Source organism: Felis catus, chromosome D1, assembly GCF_018350175.1.
Source record: "Felis catus isolate Fca126 chromosome D1, F.catus_Fca126_mat1.0, whole genome shotgun sequence".
Taxonomy (NCBI): Eukaryota; Metazoa; Chordata; class Mammalia; order Carnivora; family Felidae; genus Felis; species Felis catus.
The window spans coordinates 108740145-108759846 of record NC_058377.1 but is presented as its reverse complement, the minus strand read 5'-3'; the positions used below and the strand labels follow the sequence as shown (position 1 = coordinate 108759846).

General features: G+C 55.1%; 2 protein-coding genes and 1 pseudogene across 5 annotated transcripts; 1 reads left to right on the top strand and 2 right to left on the bottom strand.

The window, feature by feature from the left end:
• Positions 1 to 5607: 5607 nt before the first annotated feature.
• On the bottom strand, positions 5608 to 11119 carry LOC109492304 (annotated as a pseudogene).
• A 1982-nt stretch (positions 11120 to 13101) lies between these two features.
• Positions 13102 to 15412, bottom strand: DRAP1 (DR1 associated protein 1). Of its 2 annotated transcripts, none has more exons than XM_011287026.4 (7): positions 15136 to 15412; positions 14818 to 14890; positions 14614 to 14707; positions 14213 to 14332; positions 13999 to 14113; positions 13694 to 13782; positions 13102 to 13320 (listed from the first exon to the last, which is right to left on the bottom strand). In XM_011287026.4, the coding sequence occupies exons 1-7, from the start codon at positions 15175 to 15177 to the stop codon at positions 13215 to 13217; spliced, it is 639 nt and encodes a 212-aa protein (XP_011285328.1). In that variant the 5' UTR covers positions 15178 to 15412; the 3' UTR covers positions 13102 to 13214. The 2 variants fall into 2 exon arrangements, with proteins under 2 accessions (XP_011285328.1, XP_006937602.1); XM_006937540.5 differs by having other exon boundaries at positions 13999 to 14092; positions 15136 to 15406.
• Positions 15413 to 15605: 193 nt separating this feature from the next.
• Positions 15606 to 17843, top strand: CD1H11orf68 (chromosome D1 C11orf68 homolog). 3 transcript variants are annotated; one of them, XM_003993725.6, is made up of 2 exons: positions 15606 to 15755; positions 16450 to 17843. In XM_003993725.6, the coding sequence occupies exons 1-2, from the start codon at positions 15622 to 15624 to the stop codon at positions 17204 to 17206; spliced, it is 891 nt and encodes a 296-aa protein (XP_003993774.3). In that variant the 5' UTR covers positions 15606 to 15621; the 3' UTR covers positions 17207 to 17843. The 3 variants fall into 3 exon arrangements, with proteins under 3 accessions (XP_003993774.3, XP_006937601.3, XP_019668254.1); XM_006937539.5 differs by having other exon boundaries at positions 15607 to 15755; positions 16447 to 17843; XM_019812695.3 differs by lacking the exon at positions 15606 to 15755 and adding an exon at positions 15816 to 16164 and having other exon boundaries at positions 16447 to 17843.
• Positions 17844 to 19702: the final 1859 nt, after the last annotated feature.

Below are 19702 nucleotides of genomic sequence, written 5' to 3'. Positions count from 1 at the left end.
GCCATGGAGACCAGACAAGAGCAGCCAGTAAGGAGGAAGTGGAGAGAGCAAGGGCTCCCAGCCAAGTGAAGAAAGTGTTTCAAAGACGAGGGAGTGACCGACTGTGACAAGAGCCACTGAAAGTTCAAGGCAAGGCTGACAGAATTAACAACAAAACTTGGCAACCTCACTTGTTCCCTAGGCCCCAATTCAAGGACACACGAGGTCCTTACAGATTTTGGCTGTTGGGATGTGGGTGGAGATGGCCTCTATCACACCACACAGTATCTCCTCATGGAGTTCCATATGAAACTTTTCCTTTAGCCTAGGAAAAATGTGGGTTTTTTTCCTCCGAAGAAATTATAGGTGCTATCTTTGGGGGGAGGGGGAGGGGGGAGGAGCTAAGTTACTATATCTCCCTTTTTGCTTTGGCTGCCAGGAAGCTCAGAGATGAATGTGATACTCAGTTAATAGAGCTGAGAACACTTTATGGGCTACGTATTTATTTATTATTATGTTCTTGATCCTGATGTCCATGTTCTCTCTTAAATTATCACATTTTTGGTTTTCCGTTTCTGTTTTTAGTTTGTCTTCTTGGTTCTTGCTGGAAGCTACCTCAGGTGCCCTGAGCAGTCCAATGGGGGAGGTAAAACGTGCACTGACAATTATGCTGGAATCAGAACATGGGAAGAGTCTTGGAAGAGGAACAGGCGAAGGAGTCGGGGTATTCCAAGGAGGGCGAGGGACTGCTGATTCTGGCCACGAGGAAGTAAGTTGAAGCGAAACGATTCTTTCCCCATGAATAACTAAGAAACTGGACAAAGCATAAGAAACAACTGCGTTCAGATATTAGAAAACTGGTAGCACGGACTGTAATCCCTGAGAAAAAGGAAGCAGACAAGGTGAGCCCTACCATCATCCGGGCCATTGACATCTGAGATCTGCCTAAAGGCAAATGCCCTACTGCGTGCAGGGAGGGGAACCCAAACAGCGTCCCTCAGTCTCACTGCTTAACGAGTCAGAGACCAGTTTGGACAGGCAAAAGGCAGCTAGAATTTGGGAGGTAGAACATTTAAGAGGAGGAGCCTATGTAGAGAAAGATCCCCAAACCCAGTAGAGGGGCTTTAAGCTTTTAGGAAGCTACTTTAGGAAGAATACTAACCTGCACACGGTGTAAGGTGAAGCCCCACAAAGCTGGACAAAAAACACATTTCAAGAGAACAATTACTGCAGAGCTGAAGACAGGTAATTCCCAGAGCTCATACAAGACTTTGTAAGAAGATTCTCTCCAGGGGCGCCTGGGTGGCTCAGTTGGTTGAGTGTCTACTTTGGCTCAGGTCATGATCTCACGGTTCGTGGGTTCGAGGCCCATGTTGGGCTCTCTGTTGTCAACGTGGGGCCCACTTTGGATCCTCTATCCTCCTGTCTCTCTGCACCTCCCCAACCTGCTCTCTTTCTCTCAAAAATAAAATATTAAAATAAGAAGATTCTCTCCAGTCAGAGTAGAAAAATCTCACTAAGTACGTAGAAAATTCAGTAGAGAACCAGACAGACCATGTCTTAGAGGTGGGCCGAAATCAGCCCTTAATGAAAGCCACTCTAGACCCACCATAAAAGAGCTTGAAACAAATCTTGCAATGATCAAACCTAACCCACAAGTACTAAATTACCAGGGAAAGTCCAATACTCTTCAAAAGAATTCAATCAAATTCAGATTAATAGTGTAAAATTCACAATGTTTGGCATCCAATAAAAAATTAGTATACATACAAAGAAGGAGGGAAGTGTGATGAATAACCAGCAGAAAATCTGCCCATGAAAACAAACCCAGAAGATGGCAATACTATCCAAACCGATTCAACCCAATCCCTGTCCAAATCTCTGCTGCCTTTTGCAAAGATTGACAAGCAGATCCTGAAGTTTACGTGGAAAGTCAAGGAGCCTTGCTAAACAATCTTGAAAAAGAAGAACAAAGTTGTAAGACTCTGATTATTCCAATTTCAAAACTATTATAATCAAGACAGTGTGGTACTAGCATTGGGACAGATGTGGACATCAATGGAATAGAACTGAGAGTTCAGAAAAGAGAGCTCTTACATTTATGGTCAATTGATTTTAGACAAGGGTGCCAAGACCATTGGATGGGAAAAGAATAGTCTTTTCAATAGATGATGCTACGACCGCTGGATTTTTATATGCGGAAGAGTGAAGTTGGACCTCTTCCTCGTACCATATATGAAAATTAACTCGGGGCGCCTGAGTGGCGCAGTCGGTTAAGCGTCCGACTTCAGCCAGGTCACGATCTCGCGGTCCGGGAGTTCGAGCCCCGCGTCAGGCTCTGGGCTGATGGCTCAGAGCCTGGAGCCTGTTTCCGATTCTGTGTCTCCCTCTCTCTCTGCCCCTCCCCCGTTCATGCTCTGTCTCTCTCTGTCCCAAAAATAAACGTTGAAAAAAAAGGAAAAAAATAAAAAAAAAATTAACTCAAAGTGAATTATAGACTTAAGTGTAAGAGCCAACACTATAAAACTCACAGGGAAAAAAAACATAGAAATGATCTTGGATTAGGCAATGGTTTATAAGCTACATCAAAAGCACAAGTAATAAAAAATAAATAAATTAGGTTTCATGAAAATTAAAAACGTCTGTGCTTTGGGGCGCCTGGGTGGCTCAGTCGGTTGAGTGTCCGACTTGGGCTCAGGTCATGATCTCACGGTTTGTGGGTTCGAGCCTCGCGTCCAGCTCTGCGCTGACAGCTCAGAGCCTGGAGCCTGCTTTGGATTCTGTGTCTCCGTCTTTCTCTGCCCCTCCCCTGCTCCCTCTCTCTCTCTCTCTCTCTAAAGGGTAAATAATAAATAATATTAAAAAATTATAAAAAAAAACTTCTGTGCTTCAAAGGACACCATCAAGGAAGTGAAGAAGCAACCCACAAGATGGGAGAAAATACTTGGAAATCATTGATTTGATAAAGGACTTGTATACAACATATATAGAGGACTCTTAACATTCAACAATAAAAGGCAAATAACCCAATATAGAAATGGGCAAAGTGTGCACACAAACCAAGCAACGAGAAACAGAAACAGACTCATGAATACAGAGAACATACTGGTCGTTGCCAGAGAGGAGGGAGGAGAGGGATGAACAACATAGACAAAGGGGATTAAGAGGTACAAAGTTCCAGGTACAAAATAAATAAGTCACAGACATGAAAAGTATAGCACAGGGAATATAATCAGCAACATTGTAATAATACTGTACGGTGACAGATGGTCACTACGCTTATCACGGTGAGCATTGTGTCATGTATAGAACTGTCAATTAATTCACTATGTTGTAAAGTAACATAAACCTGCAACTAATATAACATTGTATATCAACTATACCTCAAGGGGGAAAAAAGACGTTAAAAAACAGGCGAACGATTTGAATTGACATTTCTCCAAAGAATGCATTCAAATAGCCCATAAGCACATGAATGGCAAGTAAGGAGGTCAAGTTCAGTGTTTTCCAGGAAAGAGAAGGCAGTGTGAATAGGGGGATGGTGATCTAGGAGTCAGAAAGCTAGCAGGGCCCAATCACAGAGCCTTTTATGACACTTCAGTAAGGAAGTCAGATATTTGCTTTAAGTGCAACGGGAAAGCCATTGAAGAATTTGGAACAAGAACATAGCGAATGATGCTGAGCTACAAGAAAAATGCAAAAAACAAACAAACAAAAAAAACCCAAAACCAAAAACAAAATAAAAAATAACAAGTATCAGTGGGGAGTTGGAGAAATGGGCACCTTGTGCTTTGCTGGTAGGAACAAAAATGGTGCCCCTATGGAACACAGTGCAGGGGTTCCTCAGGACTTAAACATACCATTGCCAAAGGATCCAGAAATTCCCCTTCTGCATAAGTATCCAAAAGAATTGAAAGCAGGGACTGGAAGAGATATTTGCGTATCCACGTTCATGACAGCAGTATTCACGGTAACCGAGAACGGGAAACAACCCAAATGTCCCTCGATGAATGAATGGATGAACAAAATGTGGTATATACATTAATGGGCTATTATTCAGCCTTTTAAAAAAGGAAATTCTGGGGCACCTGGGTGGCTCAGTTGGTTAAGCGTCTGACTCTTGATTTCGGCTCAGGTCATGATCTCATGGCTCGTGAGATCTAGCCCCACGTTGGGCTCTGCTCTGACAATAGGCAGTCTGCTTGGGATTCTCTCTCTCTCTGCCCCTTCCCTCTCTCAAAATAAATAAATAAACATTTTTAAAAAGGAAATTCTGACCCATGCCACAATACAGATAAACCTTAAAGACGTGATGGTAAGTGAAATAAGCCAGACATGTAAATATACATATTGTATGATCCCACTTCCATAAGATACCTGGAATAGTCAAAGACAGACAGAAAGCAGAACCATGGTTACCAGGGGCTGGGGGTAAGGGAGAAATGGGGAGTTGGTGTTTAATGGGGACAGGGTTTCAATTCGGAAAGAGGAAAAGGTTCTGGAGACGGATGCTGGTGATGGCTGCACAACCATGTGAAAGTACTTAATGCCACTGAACAGTACACTTAAAAGTGATTAAGATGGTAAATTGCATGTGTATTTTTGAACAGTAAAAAAAAAATGTAAATGGCATAAACACGCCAACGAAAAAGAAGAGACTGTCAGGTCGCATTAAAAATGCAAGACTCAAATCACATTCTGCCTACAAGAAACCCACTCTAAATGTAAAGACACAGACAGGTTTAAATGGAAAAGAATGGAAGAAGGTATATCATGCAAACACTAACCCACAACCGAAAGGAAGCAGAAGCCACTGTCAGCCAGGCATCCAGGAAGGCTTCCTGGAAGATGTGACACTCGAGCTGAGTTGTTTTGTTTTGTTTTGTTTTGTTTGAGAGAGGGGGAGAGAGCACAAGCAGGGGAGGGGCGAGAGAGAGAGAGAGAGAGAGAGAGGGAGAGAGAGAGAGAATCCCAAGCAGGCCCCTCACTATCAGCACAAAGCCCAATGTGGGGCTCCCTCCCACCTGAGCTGAGGTCGGAGCCTTAACTGACTGAGCCACCCAGGTGCCCCACCCCTGAGCTGAGTTTTAAAGGCCGCGTAGTATTAGGGACTGTGAAGACTGAGAAAGCCCATGTGGCAAAGGCAGCGCCGTGCTGCGAAATACAGGGAGCATCACCCCAGAGCCCAGACTCTTACGGGGTCCTCCACTCTCGAGCGTGGTGGGGGTGCGGATCCTGAGGGACCTCCCGAGGAGGCCCCTACCCCATCATCAGCGTCCCGCCCCCGACTGACCCGCTTGCCTGCAAGGTCAGATGTGGCTCCAAGCAGAGGAGGCAAGCAGGGGCAGAGAACCCACGGGGCAGAAACTGAACTTGAAGCACTTAGGGGAAAGGGAAAGCGAAATGTGGCCAGCACGGGGGCGCAGGCCACAGCGGAGACTGGCTGGAGACCAGACAGCACATCCCCTCACAGGAACAAGGAAGGGGGAAGGGTCACGTGGCCCCGGGGGCTCCCCTGAGCTCCTGGCACAGCGGGCACACTCACGCCCGCCTCTCTCCTCCCCTCCCCCGCTTCTTTCTTTCCCTTCTTGACACCCACCGCCCAGCCCTTCGGTGGGTGCTGTTCTCGGTCTGCCGGTTCGCCACCCCGACTAGAATGGAAACCCCCGCCCCCTGGGAGCAGGTCCTCAGGTTTGTTTTGCTTTGTTTTTGGTTTTGGTATAGAGAAGGTGGTTAGTTTAACCACATAAAAACAAAACAAAACAGAAAGACAATCAACCTGAAGCCCCTCTTACTGGTCAAGGTACTAATTCCCCCCTGGCTTCTTGCCCGATCATCCGGCTCTTTAACACACACACACACACACACACACACACACAGAGTCTTTCACTTTTCCAACGAGTATTTATTATCACCTAAGCCATGATTCAGATCCCAGGGTGCAAATCACCCAGATCACCCTCCAGCACCCTGGATGGAGGACAGAGGAGAGGTGGGAGGAGCCAGTGCAGATCTTCCCAGGAAATGTGCCTTCTGCCCTGCAATTGTGCCAGGCTGGCACTCAGGATGTGGGGCAGAGGGACTTGTACACACGCCAGTGCCATTTGCACACGGAGCCATCGCCCCTTGGACAGTCATTGCCCTTGGGACAGCGCTACAAGTCCAGGGAGTTCTGGCAGAAGTTCCTGGTCTGATTCCGGCGGGGAAGCGGCTGTCAAAGGGGCAGTCTGGTAGTTCTTGATTATGATCTTGATGTCTTCTGCCGTGGTGCTTGCTGAGTCCTAAAGACACCCCTGAAAGCAGCTCGAAGGTCAATGTGACCCTTCAGCGAGGACACCAGAGTCAGACCAGAAGCCGCAGGTTGTGAACTCTTTTGTGCCTTCCTCCCCAGAGCCTAGACGGGGCCTGGCATGGAACAGGTGCTCGGAAATATTTGTTGACTGAGTGAATGAGAAAAACATACATGACCCCATAAACACGGCAGGGCCACTGTTTCCCTGTGGGTTGAGGCCATTTTGGAAGACGACAATTGGCAATCTTTTTTGTTTTTTTTTAAACTTGGGAGCATAGGGGCGTCTGGGTGGCTCAGTCGGTTAAGTGTCCGACTTCAGCTCAGGTCATGATCTCTCAGTTCGTGGGTTTTAGGCCTGCATCGGGCTCTGTGCTGACAGCTCAGAGCCTAGATTGAGCTTGTTTCAGATTCTGTGTCTCCCCCCTCTCTCTGCCCCTCTCCCACTGGTGCTCTGACTCTCTTCTCTCTCTCTCTCTCTCAAAAATAAATAAACATGAAAATTTTAAAAAAATAAATTAAAATAAAATAAACTTGGGAACATAGACAGGAGCAGCCCATGCTCCTTAGTTTGGGACACTCTATGCATCACAAGCTTCCCAAAAAATGAATCACCAGCCTCCGTTTGAAATGAACTTTCCCCTTCAGCCTCTCCCCAGTCCTATTCCAGCTTCCCATAGCTCCCCACTCTTGCATTTGAGGCATGCCCTTCCAATCTGCTTTCCAGGCATTGAACTCCATATACATCAGTGATGGGAGGCACCATTTATTAGGTGTTTACTATGTGCTGGGCACTGTGTCAAGCACTTCATGTATCAAATCTCATTTCAACATCACGTGTCCTTGAAGGAATTGCTACTATTGTCCCTACTTTACAGATGAGAAAACCGTAGCAAAGAGACCTTCTGTCAGATGCCCAAGGTCACGGAGTAATTGGCAGAAATATACAAGATGGTTGTGCTCCTCTGTGTTTGTAGTTTCCATAAACACAGCTGTGCTGTAGAGGTTGGTCTGTATTTTTCTGTTTTTCCCGCAAGACTATGTGTTGAAGCTTTGTCCACGTTGCTATCTGCCATCCAGTTCCCCAGGGACAGATACTTAGCCTCCGGCTCTTCGCCACCTCAAATCACACCCAGGATACATCTTTCTATTTGCGAGAGGTTTTACCCCGGAGTGGACCTGCCAGGGGGCACTTAGCTGTCAAACCTCCTTTTCAGACATCCTCACTGGTTTACACTCCCACAAAAAGCACCAGACTCCCATTTACCGACTCTCCACCAGCTATCTTTTTTTTTTAATTTTTAATGTTTACTTATTTTTGAGAGAGAGAAGAGAGAGAGGGAGAGAGACAGAGACAGAGCACAAGGAGGGGAGGCAGAGAGAGAGGGAGACACAGAATGTGAAGCCGGCTCCAGGCTCTGAGCTGTCGGCACAGAGCCTGACACGGGGCTCGAACTCACCAATGAAGAGATCATCACCAGAGCCGAAGTCAGACAGACACTCAACCAACCGAGCCACCCAGGTGCCCCATCCACCAGCTATCATTTTTACCTGACTTCCTATTCTTGCCCATCTGACAGGTGTCACGTGGGATCTTTGTGTTTTCCTTTGCAGCTCTCTGATTGCCACGGGTTGGGGGGGGGGGGCAGAGATCTTTGTCCTTAGGCCATTTTTCTTAAAGTGACATTTGAACACACGCACACGCACACACACGCACACAACAGGAAGGATGTGATTTCAGAATGCAGTTCACTCTGATGAAAGGAGGTGAGGGTCCCCCATTGCCTGCCCCGCTCCCCAGCTACGAGGAGTCCCCCAGCTACGAGGAGTCCCCCGAGGGCGTCCAGAGCCACCGGCCATTCTCACAAAGGCTCTGCCCAAGGAGAGGAGGGACCAGGCCCCCTGCAGAGATCTGGGTGCTCCATGTCATTCCCCTGCCACAGTGCCCGTGGCCTGGAACAGCGGGAACGCGGTTCTGTCCGTGCCCTGGAGACAAACCTATCGCACCTGACAAGGGACGGCGCTTGGGTGAGAGGAGGAGGCCATTAACTCCATTTCCCCACACACGGACCCCAGGACCCCGCCCAGGCCTGTATACGAGCCCCCACCCACCTCCGAACCGAAGAGCAAACTTAGGCTGCTCAGCTCACTTCGCGAGCGAGCCTCAGTCTCCTCATCTGTGAAGTGGGGGTGATGAGGACACTTCTCCTAGAGACAGGCTGAGATAATCGGGGACTCATATCACAGTGACGGGCGGCAACATGCTTGGCCTCCTGTCACAAGGGGTGGTGTCAACAGCCCCATTTGATGGAGGTCAAGAGGTTGTCACACAGGTCACACGGTGCGTCTGATCTCAGATCTCCAGGCCAGTGGATGGTGGGCAAGCTCACCCCCATCCCTCAGCTGTCCCTCCCTCACCCTGGAGCCTCCAGGTCAAGTAGCACCCAGGGCAGGTGTGGATAGGAGCCCACAGCACTACCTTCTTCCCCTCAGGAAGCTCCCGAGGCCCTGAGAGGCGGCCACAGAAACACGCCCCAGCCAAGGCAGGCCAAGTACAGGGCTAGTGGCTAAGTAAGGCTCCTGGGTGGTGGCCGACGTAGTGGGAGCTGGGGAGCCCAGGGGAAACTGGACAGACTCAAATCGCAGTCCTCTAGGACTTTGCTTTTCCTGTCCCTTTGCCTGGAGCCCCCTCCTCAGATAACTCCTCACTGAGCGGGGTTTTCTACTCCAATCTCACCTTATCATTGTCTCCCCCTGAGCCCTGTTGGGGATGGCTGGGGCCACACTGCCTGCCCCAGGACTCCCTACCCCTCCCTTATTATGCTGTATTTTCCCCAGGGCACGCGTTACCATCTGACATACTGCTCATCTGCCTTATTGTCTGTCTCTCCCCATCAGAAATAAACGCGAAGAACACGCATAATCGTCATCCCCTATAATAACGCCTAGTGTGCAACAGGTGCTCAGTAGATAGGTAAAATTTTTAGGAGCCTATCGTAAAAATGCACATCTTAAATGTGCAGATTTCACGTATTTTTATATACTACCACCACCCAGTTCAAGTGGTAAAACATTTCCAGCGGGTTCCTTTGCACCCCCTCCCGGCCAACCCCCACCTCCTGAGGTACCGTTATACTGACTTCCCCTGTCTGTTCCTGAACTTCACCTGAGGGACTTCGATCAATGCATACTGCAGGGTGTAGTCTTGCGTTTGGCTTCTTTTGCTCAATATAACGTCTACAAGATCCACCGTGATGTTGCGTCTAACAGCTGTCAGTCCTTTTCTAGTGCTGTTCTATTGTACGATAATCTATCATTTATTTATTCGTGCTCTTGTCGCTGGGCATTCTGGTTGGTTCTGGCTGGGGGCTATGAACAGGTGGGTGTCAGTGGCCACATGCCTAGAAATGGAATCGGACCGGGGCGGGGTCGGGGGGGGGATGGGACGTGTGGGTCAACAGACTCCAGGAGAAGGTGCCAAACCATTTTCTAAGGCGGCTGCACCCTCTGACATTCCCACCAGCAGCGTGAGCTCTGGGGCCGTGACCTCCTCCCCAGCACTCGGTGCGAGCACGCTGTTTCAGGCTCCGGGAGGGGGACTGTGGTACCTCCTCTCCCTGCTGAGTGAGGATGCTGGGTGCTCGAGGAACGTTTGCTGCCTGAATCCCCAGGGGCGCGGTGGAGGGAGACTCTCTACTCATCAGGGAGGGCTGGGTCCACACCTTTCGCCCGACGGTGGTAGCCCCGGGAGGCCACGGTGCCTAGAAGCTGCTGGTCATTTCACACACTGGTCACAGTTACACCCCAGGGCACAGCCAAGTCTGGATCGAGGCATTCGGATAGGACTTGGCCCCAAGCTCAAGGCTCCCCCGTGAAAACAGAGAACAAAGGGAGAAAATCAATGGGCCCGGACAGGGCTCTGCAGATGGAATGCTGAAAGCTGTGGCTCCTGGTGCCCAGTGGCACCTGCCGGGTCCCGCCACCCTTCCCATTCCCAGGACGCACCCAGAGCCCAGGCCCAGCCAGAGGTGCTGTCTCCCCGGAGTCCCTGCCCTCACTCAGGAGGCTACATTCCTAACACTTGGTAAGGACTGGGTCAGGCCCTTCCCAGAGGCCTGTGAGGTCAGTCTGACCACCTAGCCTCCCTCAGGTGGGGCCTTGTGACAGTTCCTACGGGAGGTGAAGAGCCAACGGGGCCACTTCCAGCCCTGGCCCCAAAAACCCTCCGTGGTCTATGAGCTTGCCCTTTCTACAGTGACCTTCAAAGTCATGGGTATTTCGAGTTTGTTACATCGGCCCTTTGTCCTCACCAGTAATTAGTATGTATGTTACAGCACACATAACTGACATAGGTAATCGCTAGCCCCATTTTACAGCTGAGAAGACTGAGACACAGACATGCTATAGGATTTGCTCAAAGCTAATAAATGGAGAGGTCAGGATTTGAATCCAGGGCCTGGTTCCAGAGGTTGTGCCCATCAGCCCACTGCCCAGGCTAAAAAGCAGGCCTCGTAAGCAGAGGCGCAGGCCAGCGGCTCCTGGCATCTTTCCTCACCTGCGCCTCCTCCAGCCTTTTGCCTGGAGGCTGCTCCCAGCACCCTGGCCTCCTTGCCTCTCCCAATCCTCCCCAGCCTGGTCGCTGCGAACCCTCTCAGTTCAGAACCTCACCTCTGGACAGAGCCCAGCAACAGGCTCCAAGGGTCTCTTCCTCTCCCACCCCGACTCATCACACCTGCTTGGCACGTCCTCAGCTCAGCGGACCCCAGTGGCCACCTTCCCCGGATGGGCCCAACTTACTGCTGGGGAGAGCTGCTCCCGTTCCTGGGCCTTTGGGAACCGCCTTCCGTTCATGGTCCCCGTCAGCCAGAGTTCTTTCAGTTACGAGTGACAGAAAGCCAACTGGCTTCGAGAGGGAAAATGTTTATTGGCTCACGTGACTCAGAAGTCCAAGGTATACAGGGTTCAGGCAAGACTGGGTCCAGGTGTCATCAGACGTCAGTATCTCTGAGCCTCCTGGATCTGCTGCGCTGACCGCATCCTCAGCCAGGAGCGCTCCTCGGGGTGGGAAAAGGCTTCTAGCAGCATCCAGCCTACATTCTGCCCGCTTTGCTACCCCGGTGTGGCCACCATCATCCTCTCCAAGGCTCCCGAGTGGGTTCCTTCCTGCCTCCAGTGCCACGGGAAAGCTAGCGATCTTGTGAATACCCTTCCCCGACGGTCCCACCTAAAGTCCCAAGGGCTCAGGTGTGTCGGTTGGCCCGCACCACGCACTGTGGCCAGTGTGTAGTGTGATGTCCCCGCCCATTGACATCAGGGAGTGGGGACAGCTGCGCGTACTATAGGTTGGGGTTGTCCCCAAAAGATAGCAGGGACACTATAACCAGAGGGGGAGCAGAGGAGAAGCAGACAGGACCCAGCTGCTCCTAGGCTCCAGGCCCATCCACGCCTGCCACCTGGCCTCCTCTTCCCCAGAGAAGCCAGACCCTGTCAGATAAAAACCGAGTACCTCAATGCCCCTGCCAAACCCCCTCGTCACCTTGCACCTCCCCCTGGTCAGGCTGGGGTCGGCCCCAGGCCACCTGACCTCACCGCACCCGCCCCCTCCCATCCCCAGTCCCCTTCCTCGCTACAGCTGACATTTCTGCCACCTTAGGACACAAAACCCAAAACTGTCCCCTCTGTCCTCGTTCCGAGCCCCAGCTCTCATCTCTGCTTCTCAGCCTTGAGCATCACTTCTCCTCACCTCGGCTTCTCACCTCCAGCTCCCAGCCTGTCGACGACCAGCAAGCCTTCCCTAAAGCCCACAAGGTGTTGGGACCGCTGACCTCTCCCTCCTCCCAGACACGCTTGCGTGGGCACCGCCAGTGGCCCCTGGGGGCCCTGGGGGCGGCTGCTCTTCAGTCTCCTTTGGTGGCCTGTCCAGGCTCCACCCTCTGTCCCTGAGGCGAGGTCATCCACTCTCTAAGCTCGCACATCTGTCTCCAGGCCCCTACGTTCCAGTGCCTTCTCCCCAGCAGCTTCACAGGCACCCCGAACTCGTCACAGCCTAACACCTAATCTTGCTCTCTCTCTGCGTCCTCCAGCTGGGAGGGGGGGGGGCCTTGCCCAAGTCACTGCAGACAGAAACCTGGGAATCAAAGTTCCCTCCCTTTCAGCCCCACTTCCAGTAGGTCTCAGCACGCTCGAGTCTGCTAACACGCACCTCAAGTCTGCCCACCGTCCTCCACGTCTCCTGCTCAGCCTCCCCGAGCCCCTGCTCCCTGAAGGCGCGCATCTGCCTCGTGGACCCCGCAATTCCAAGGTCTGCTCAGAAATGGGGGCGGACTGCCCAGCTGTGTCACTGTTCCTGCTCGAAAGCCGATCTTTGGGGCCCTCGACAGTCCCACCTACCTCTGCTCCCTCAGCTCCTTCCCACATACCCTTCGTGGCACCAGACGCAGATTTCTACAGCGTGCAAGGCCTCTTCCCGTTACTCGTCCAATCTGTCCCTTTGCAGCAGCCCGGGGAGGGCAGAATAGCCTCCATCAGAGAGACACGAAGAGGCCGCTCAAAGAAAGACAGGCACCTTTCCGGGGTCGTAAAGCACAACGAAACAGGTCGTCCCCCAGCATAAGCAGCACCTCTGGCTTAGGCCCTACACCACCACTCTGCCCGCCTTCCTTCTGTCAGCACCCCTGCTCCTACCCTGGCAGAATCGTGGCCTCTGGCCCCTCCCTTCACTCTGCTACCCTGCCCACCACCGCTTCTGGCCTCAGCTCAGCATGGGGAATGCAGGTGGGTGGATGGGAAGGTGGCCACAACGCCCTGGACATAGGCTGGGACAGACACTGGTGTTCCCTTTTATTATTAATTGTTTAATAAATTTAAGAACAGCTCTACCTTCTCTCCTCCCCCCAGAGCAACTAAAACCAGCTAAAAGGGGGTGTGGCCTGGGGGGCAGAGGGCGCTAGGAGTCATAGTCTTCTTCATCCTCTGCGTCAGGTGCTGAGGGGCCCGGGGGGGCCGGGGGCAGAGGCAGACTCGAGGTGAAGGGCATGAAGGGTGTCGGGGGGCTGCAGGGCAGAAAGCAGAAGAGAAAGATCAGGCCGCTCTCCAGGGCCCATTCCCGCCCACTGAGCCCTACCCTATCCCAGTGAGCATGGAGCCCACGGCTCCCTGTACCAACGGGCAGCCAAGCTCAGAGAAGAGAAGGGCCCAGAGCAGGTCACACAGCACCAGTTCAAGCCCCATTCACCAGGGCGGGGTGTGGGTGGGGGCAGGGACCTTCTGAGAGCAGTCTCCTGCCTCTAAGCCCTCCTTGGTTCCTCCCTTCCCATCCCCCAAATCTGCCACAGCCAACAAAACCAAGTGGCCACAGAGGACAGGAAGGACAAAGTCAGCCTGGAGGAATCTGTCAGCCCTCTCTGGTGCCACTGAGCGGCTCACCTCTGAAAGTGGGCAGGGGGGTGGCTGGCCTGTGGTGGAGCCTGTGACGTCTCCTCTTCCCCATCAGTGTCGGTGTCGTCAGACTCATCCTAGGAGCAAGACAGGGTTCAGAGGGGACAAGAAAAGCATGAGGCCATTGCCGGAGAGCCTGGAAGTGGCAGGGTCAGCAGACTGACCCCTAGAGCCCCAGTTTACAAAAAAAAAACACAGGTGAGGATGGGCCCAGGAGTCCAGCCAGCTCAGGCTGATGCAAGACTGCTCTCTCCCACCACGGGGTAGGGCAGAGGGCTGGGGGCCTCACTCACCTCCTGCTCCGAGTCCGTCCCCGACAGCTTCTTGTCCTTGCCTTTGCTTCCCATCCCACCATTCTTCCGGCCACCGCTGCCTGGCTTCCGGCCCCTTCGGGAAGGCACAGTCCATCTGCCCAGAGGCCTCACCACTCCCTGACCACCCCCCAACCACCCCCAACCCTGGTGGCCTTGGCCTTCCCTGCCTGGACACCTGGCCCCGGCTCCCCACCTGCGGGCACCCTTGTCCCCATCCATGTGGTTGTCTTCCCCGTCTCCCTGCATGTCAGGCACAGAGGCCACCAGGTCCTTCAAGAAGTCAAACTGCTGCTCCAGCTCAATGCACTGCTTCCTGGAAGAGGTGGGGGGAACATGGCATTCAGGTAGGGCCCAGATGTCTGGTCCCTCAGCAAGGGGACCATCTGTATGTCAGGAGAATAAACCTGGAAAACCTCCACCCCATCTCCACTACCAGAACTCCCGATCTTGGTAGACCACCCAATCCCTCCCCACCCCCCCCCACCCCAGTTCAAACACGCCAGTGCTTGAGGCTTTGCTGGTCTCCCAGCAGCCTCCCACCTCCCCTGAGTGTGTGAACTCCCACTGGGCCCTCCCAGCTCCCAGACCACTCACAGGTGGGATGTGGTCATGGTCTTGGCGTTTCGGGACTGGGTCACCTGGCAGGCCTTCTTCAACAGCGACTCCAGGAAGAGCTCAAGCGCCCGGGCTGAGAAGCGTCAAGGAGAACACGGGTGGGGATCCCCTGCTTAAACAAGACGACCCCGGGCTCCCTCCCTACCCCACGTCCCTCAGCCTGGCCAGGCCCCGACAGGATACAGATGATGACAGGCACAGCCGCCGCCACCTTCCCAATCTCTTCGTCAGTTTGCATGATCTTCTTGATCCGCGCCTGGGGAGGGAGCACAAAGCTCGGACCCCGTCGCCTCCGTCCCAGAAAGGGGTGCTGGGTGGGGGGGAACGAGAGAGGGTATCCCGGGAGAAAGGGGGCGGGGGGCACCGACGCGAGGAGGGCACGGAAGGGGGCGGGGCGTCCGTGCCCCCGAACACCGCGATGCGCCCGCCCCCACGGCCGGACTTGGGCCGGAGCCTCCCGAGAGCCGGGACCGCTCCTCCCGGGCCCGGCCACGTGCTCACCGGCGGGAACCGCGCGTTATACTTCTTCTTCTTGCTCGGCATCTCAGGGCCTCTCTCGCCGCGCCGGGCCCAGCGCCGCCGCCCGCAGCTTCCCGGCCCCCGGGCCTGCTCGCCGCCCGCCTGCCGCGGTTCCCCCGGGTCCTGGTGCCGCCTGCTCCGCCCCCGCCGCTCCCCACGGGGTCCTAGCGCCGCCGTTCAGGACGCCGCTCGCAGGACCCGAGCGCCCTCCCTTTGGAGCCTCCCCGGCGGAGTGCGTCGATCCCGGACCCGACCGCCACTCCCGCCCGCCCCCAAGCCTGGGAGAGCGAACGTTAGCCCCGCCCCGCCCCCGAAGCCCCGCCCCGCCCCGGGTTCCCCGACGGCCCCGCCCCCAGGGTCAACCCCTCCCCTCTCGGGCCCCGCCCCGCGGCGCGGCCGACCGGCCCGGTGGCCCCGCCCCGTGCTGCGCTTGTCTATAAAGTTGTTGTTGAGACGGCGGGCGCTAAGATGGCGGCGGCGGCAGCCGTGGCGGGGGCGGGGCGCGGCGGCGGCGGCGGCGGCGGCGGCAGCGGCGCGGAGCCCCGGCAGGAGCGGAGCCGAGCGCGGGGCTGGAGCGGCGCCGAGCGCGGCGAAGGCCGGAGGTGACGGCGGGGCTGCGGGAGGGGGCAGGGCTGGGCGGGGGCGCGGCTCGGGCTGTGGGCGCTAATGGCGGCGGGCGCGGCGGGCCGGAGGCTGGCCCTCTCGTAGGCCCTTAACAAGCCTGCGTTCCTGTCCGGCCACCGCCCCGTTGGCCTTGGACCGGTCACTGCCCTTTCTGAGCATCACTGTGCTCGTCTTCAAGCGGGCCCGACAGTGCCCGCCTGAGAGGTCTGGCCCTACTGGGCCTGCCTCATGCTGCGTGAACGCGCGCTTCTTTGCCGCCCTCCGTTAGATCCCAGTGCTCGGGATTCCTACCGGTTACTGGCAGGACCCGGTGGTGTAGCCGGGCTGATTGCTCCCACACCTGAGTTCACGTTTCGGCCCTGACACTCACGGCAGGTGTGACCTTGGGTAAGACACTTCTCTCTGAGCTCCAGTTTTCTGAGCTGTAAATCGGGGAGAGTGGTAACGATATCGGCAGCAACCTTTTTGCAGCGCTGATTCCGCCTCAGGTGTTTACTTTCTCAACAGCTCTAGGAGACCGGAACAGTTATTGTCCACTGTAACGATGAGGCAACTGAGGACATTAGGTCTTGCCCAAGGCCACAGAGTTTTAGCTCGTTGGCTGCACCTGCTAGGGTCCGGCAAGTTGTAGGTCTGTCCTGGACCTGCCCTAACTGGGTTCCTTCACAGCAGGATGGAGCCTGGTGAAGAAATGGAGGAGGAAGACTCTCCAGGCGGCCGTGAGGATGGCTTCACTGCCGAGCACCTGGCCGCAGAGGCCATGGCAGCTGACATGGACCCCTGGCTGGTGTTTGATGCCCGCACCACACCTGCCGCTGAGCTGGATGCCTGGCTGGCCAAGTACCCGCCATCCCAAGTTACTCGCTATGGGGACCCTGGCTCACCCAACTCCGAGCCTGTGGGCTGGATTGCAGCGTATGGGCAGGGCTATGTCCCCAACTCGGGCGATGTGCAGGGCCTGCAGGCAGCCTGGGAGGTTCTGCAGACCAGCGGGCGGCCCGTCACACCGAGTACCCTGCGCCAGCTGGCCATCACCCATCGTGTGCTCTCTGGCAAGTGGCTGATACACCTGGCACCTGGCTTCAAGCTGGACCATGCCTGGGCTGGCATTGCTCGGGCCGTGGTCGAGGGCCGGCTTCAGGTGGCCAAGGTGAGCCCACGGGCCAGGGAGGGTGGGCGCCAGGTCATCTGTGTTTACACGGATGACTTCACGGACCGCTTGGGTGTACTGGAGGCGGATGCGGCCATCCGCGCGGCGGGCATTAAGTGCCTGCTCACCTACAAGCCTGACGTCTACACCTACCTGGGCATCTATCGGGCCAACCGTTGGCACCTGTGCCCCACTCTCTATGAGAGTCGTTTCCAGCTGGGGGGCAGTGCCCGCGGCTCCCGTGTGCTGGACCGCGCCAACAATGTGGAACTGACCTAGTGTGGCCAAGTGGGGACGACCCCCTTCTGCCCCCTCCCACGCTCGGGATGGATCCTCCCGTCTTCCTCCTCTCTGTCCCGAAGAGTTTGAGCCCCCCAGCTCTGAGGACTAGGTCAACCGGGAACTGCCTGCATCTTCGATCCCTTTGGACACTTGCCCTCTGTTCGGGGCTGATTCGAGTCCCCGCCGGCTGGAGGCTCTGGCTCCCTGAGGGCCAGACCCTCAGCCTCTCTTTTCACTGCTGCCCCCCTCTGTCATACAGAACTGCAGGCTGGGTACAGATTTCCAGGAGGAGAGCCTTCCTTGGCCACCGTCATGTCCAGCTGTACCTCTGTCTCCTCCTGCGTTCTGTCCTCCTCCTCCCTCACAAGAGAGAAAAATTAGCGCTTCCGGTCCCTCTTGGAGCCTTTGCAGTCCAGGGGGCAAAGGCCCTGCAGGCCTAAGCATGCTATTTTGTTGCGGGGAGAGGGTGATTGTATCCACTCAGCCCTTTGCAGAGAGAGGGGATGCCAGGGCCGTGGACATGGGGCCGGCCCCTCCCTGCCATCCCCTGCAGCCTGCACCACCTTCTTTTCTTCCTTCGCTACCTTGACATGTGCCTGCTCCTGGCATTTCAATAAAACCCAGCTTGGGTCTGTGTCTTGAGTGTTTTTTAAAACGCTGTGTTGGTTGTTTCCCTGCTTTGGTTGCTGGAGAGAGGCAGGCCGGGAGAGATTGCCTCTCTGCCCTAACTGGGCACCCCTAACTGCCCCCAGTGATAAGATTCACCTCACTGCCAAGGCCGGGAACCTCTCTGAGAGCCTCTGCAAAGCCAGTCCTGCTTCTCCTCCGTCCCAGGGGTCAGAATCGGTTTCTTGGTGGTTTCCCATAAAGCCGAGGGCTTGACCCAGCCAAGTCTGAGGGACTGCTACTAGCCCACAGGGTGTATTTGTGCCAGTTAGAGAAAGGTATCCCCTTGGTCCTGGCAGTTGTAGGTTAGGGCATATGGTCTCGTGAGCAGACGGTGGGCTAGATTTCAGCAGCCTCGGTTGAACATCCTTGTGCAGTGAACGACCTGCACAGCTGTACGCTGCGGAAGCTTTCCCATTTATACTCCCTTCTCCCGCCCTGAGTGTCCTGGGCCACTGGGCAGTTTGCAGAGCACTTCCACGTGCATTGTACGATTCTCACAGCCCGTCGAGAAGGAGACGTTGGTCCCATTGTGTGGTCAAGGAAATTGAGGCCAAGAGGGAAAAGGGGTTTTCTCGGGGTCATGTGGTGAGTCGAGCAGAGTCGGACTTGCGCCCTGGCCCCCCGCCGCCTCCTCAGACGCTTGTCCAGGGCCTCGGCCGCAGCGAGCTCTTCACAACCCACGAGGCACGTTCACGCTCGTGATCTTGCCGGGCCGCCCGGCTCAGCCGAGGCTCCTGGAGCCTGGGAGCCTGGCCCCGGCCTTGGTTGGAAGCCAAGGTTTCTGGCAAGGGGCCCCTTGGGATGCTGCTCTCGTGCCGTGCCGGAGCTGACTCAGCCTTCGGCAGCCTCACCAAATTGGAATTTGGAGCAGGGGAGCGGAGATGCCACTGGGCTGACGGGGTGGAAGTGGGTGAGTCATGAGATGCTGGCTCAGCCCCCTCCCCAGCTTCCTCTTCACCCCAAGTTTCCCCAGGGTTGAGTCCCCCCCACCCCTCAGCCCCAGCCCTGGGAAGTCCCAGAGCTGGGTGGTCTCCGATTTAGAGCCCACTGCCCTGCCTCCCTCAGACAAGCGGTGCTTTGCACTTGACCACATTGGGCCGAGGCTTGCAGGGATCCCGGCCAGGCGCTCGCGGGTCTCACGAAGATGCGCGACTGGTATCTGCAGCACCTGATTCTCTTTTCCTAACTAAGCATTTCACACGCTCCTCCCCTCTCCTCCAGCCTCCTGGCCCTGCCTTCGCCCTGTCCCCCCCCCCTCTCCCCCACTCTCCCACACACCACTGCAGCTTGCCTCCTCTGTTCCACTCCCTCCCAGTGACCCCCACTACCCCCCTACAGAGCTCTCCTGCAGAGCTGCCCGAGCCCCTCCCTTACTCAGAGTCCTTCCATGGTTCCCCATGGCCTGCAATATAGAGCCCGCTCTCCTGAGGCGCCCGTGACCTAGAGCCCTGCCGAGCGCCAGCTTCCCTCAGGTGCCCCTTCCTGCCTGTGGCATGCCCTTCACCGCCTGGCATGCAGCCCTGGGCCTCAAGCCGTTCCTTCTGCTTGAACACCTGTCGTTCAGCAAGGGTTGAGAGGTTACTTATGTAATTGCTTGATGTCTGTCTCCCACTGGTCCCTAAGCCACAGGCCCAGAGTGTGGGGCTGAGCGAAAGCAGAAACAGTGTCTAAGTCTCAGCCCTGTCCCAAGAGCCTAACACAGTGCTTGGGCAGGGCAACCTCTCCGTAAATTAACTAAAATCCGAATCCAAATTTCAAAGCAAATGCGGCCCCTGTCGGTTCCTCGAGTCCTTTCACCCACTCTCTGCTTCACCCTTCTTGTTC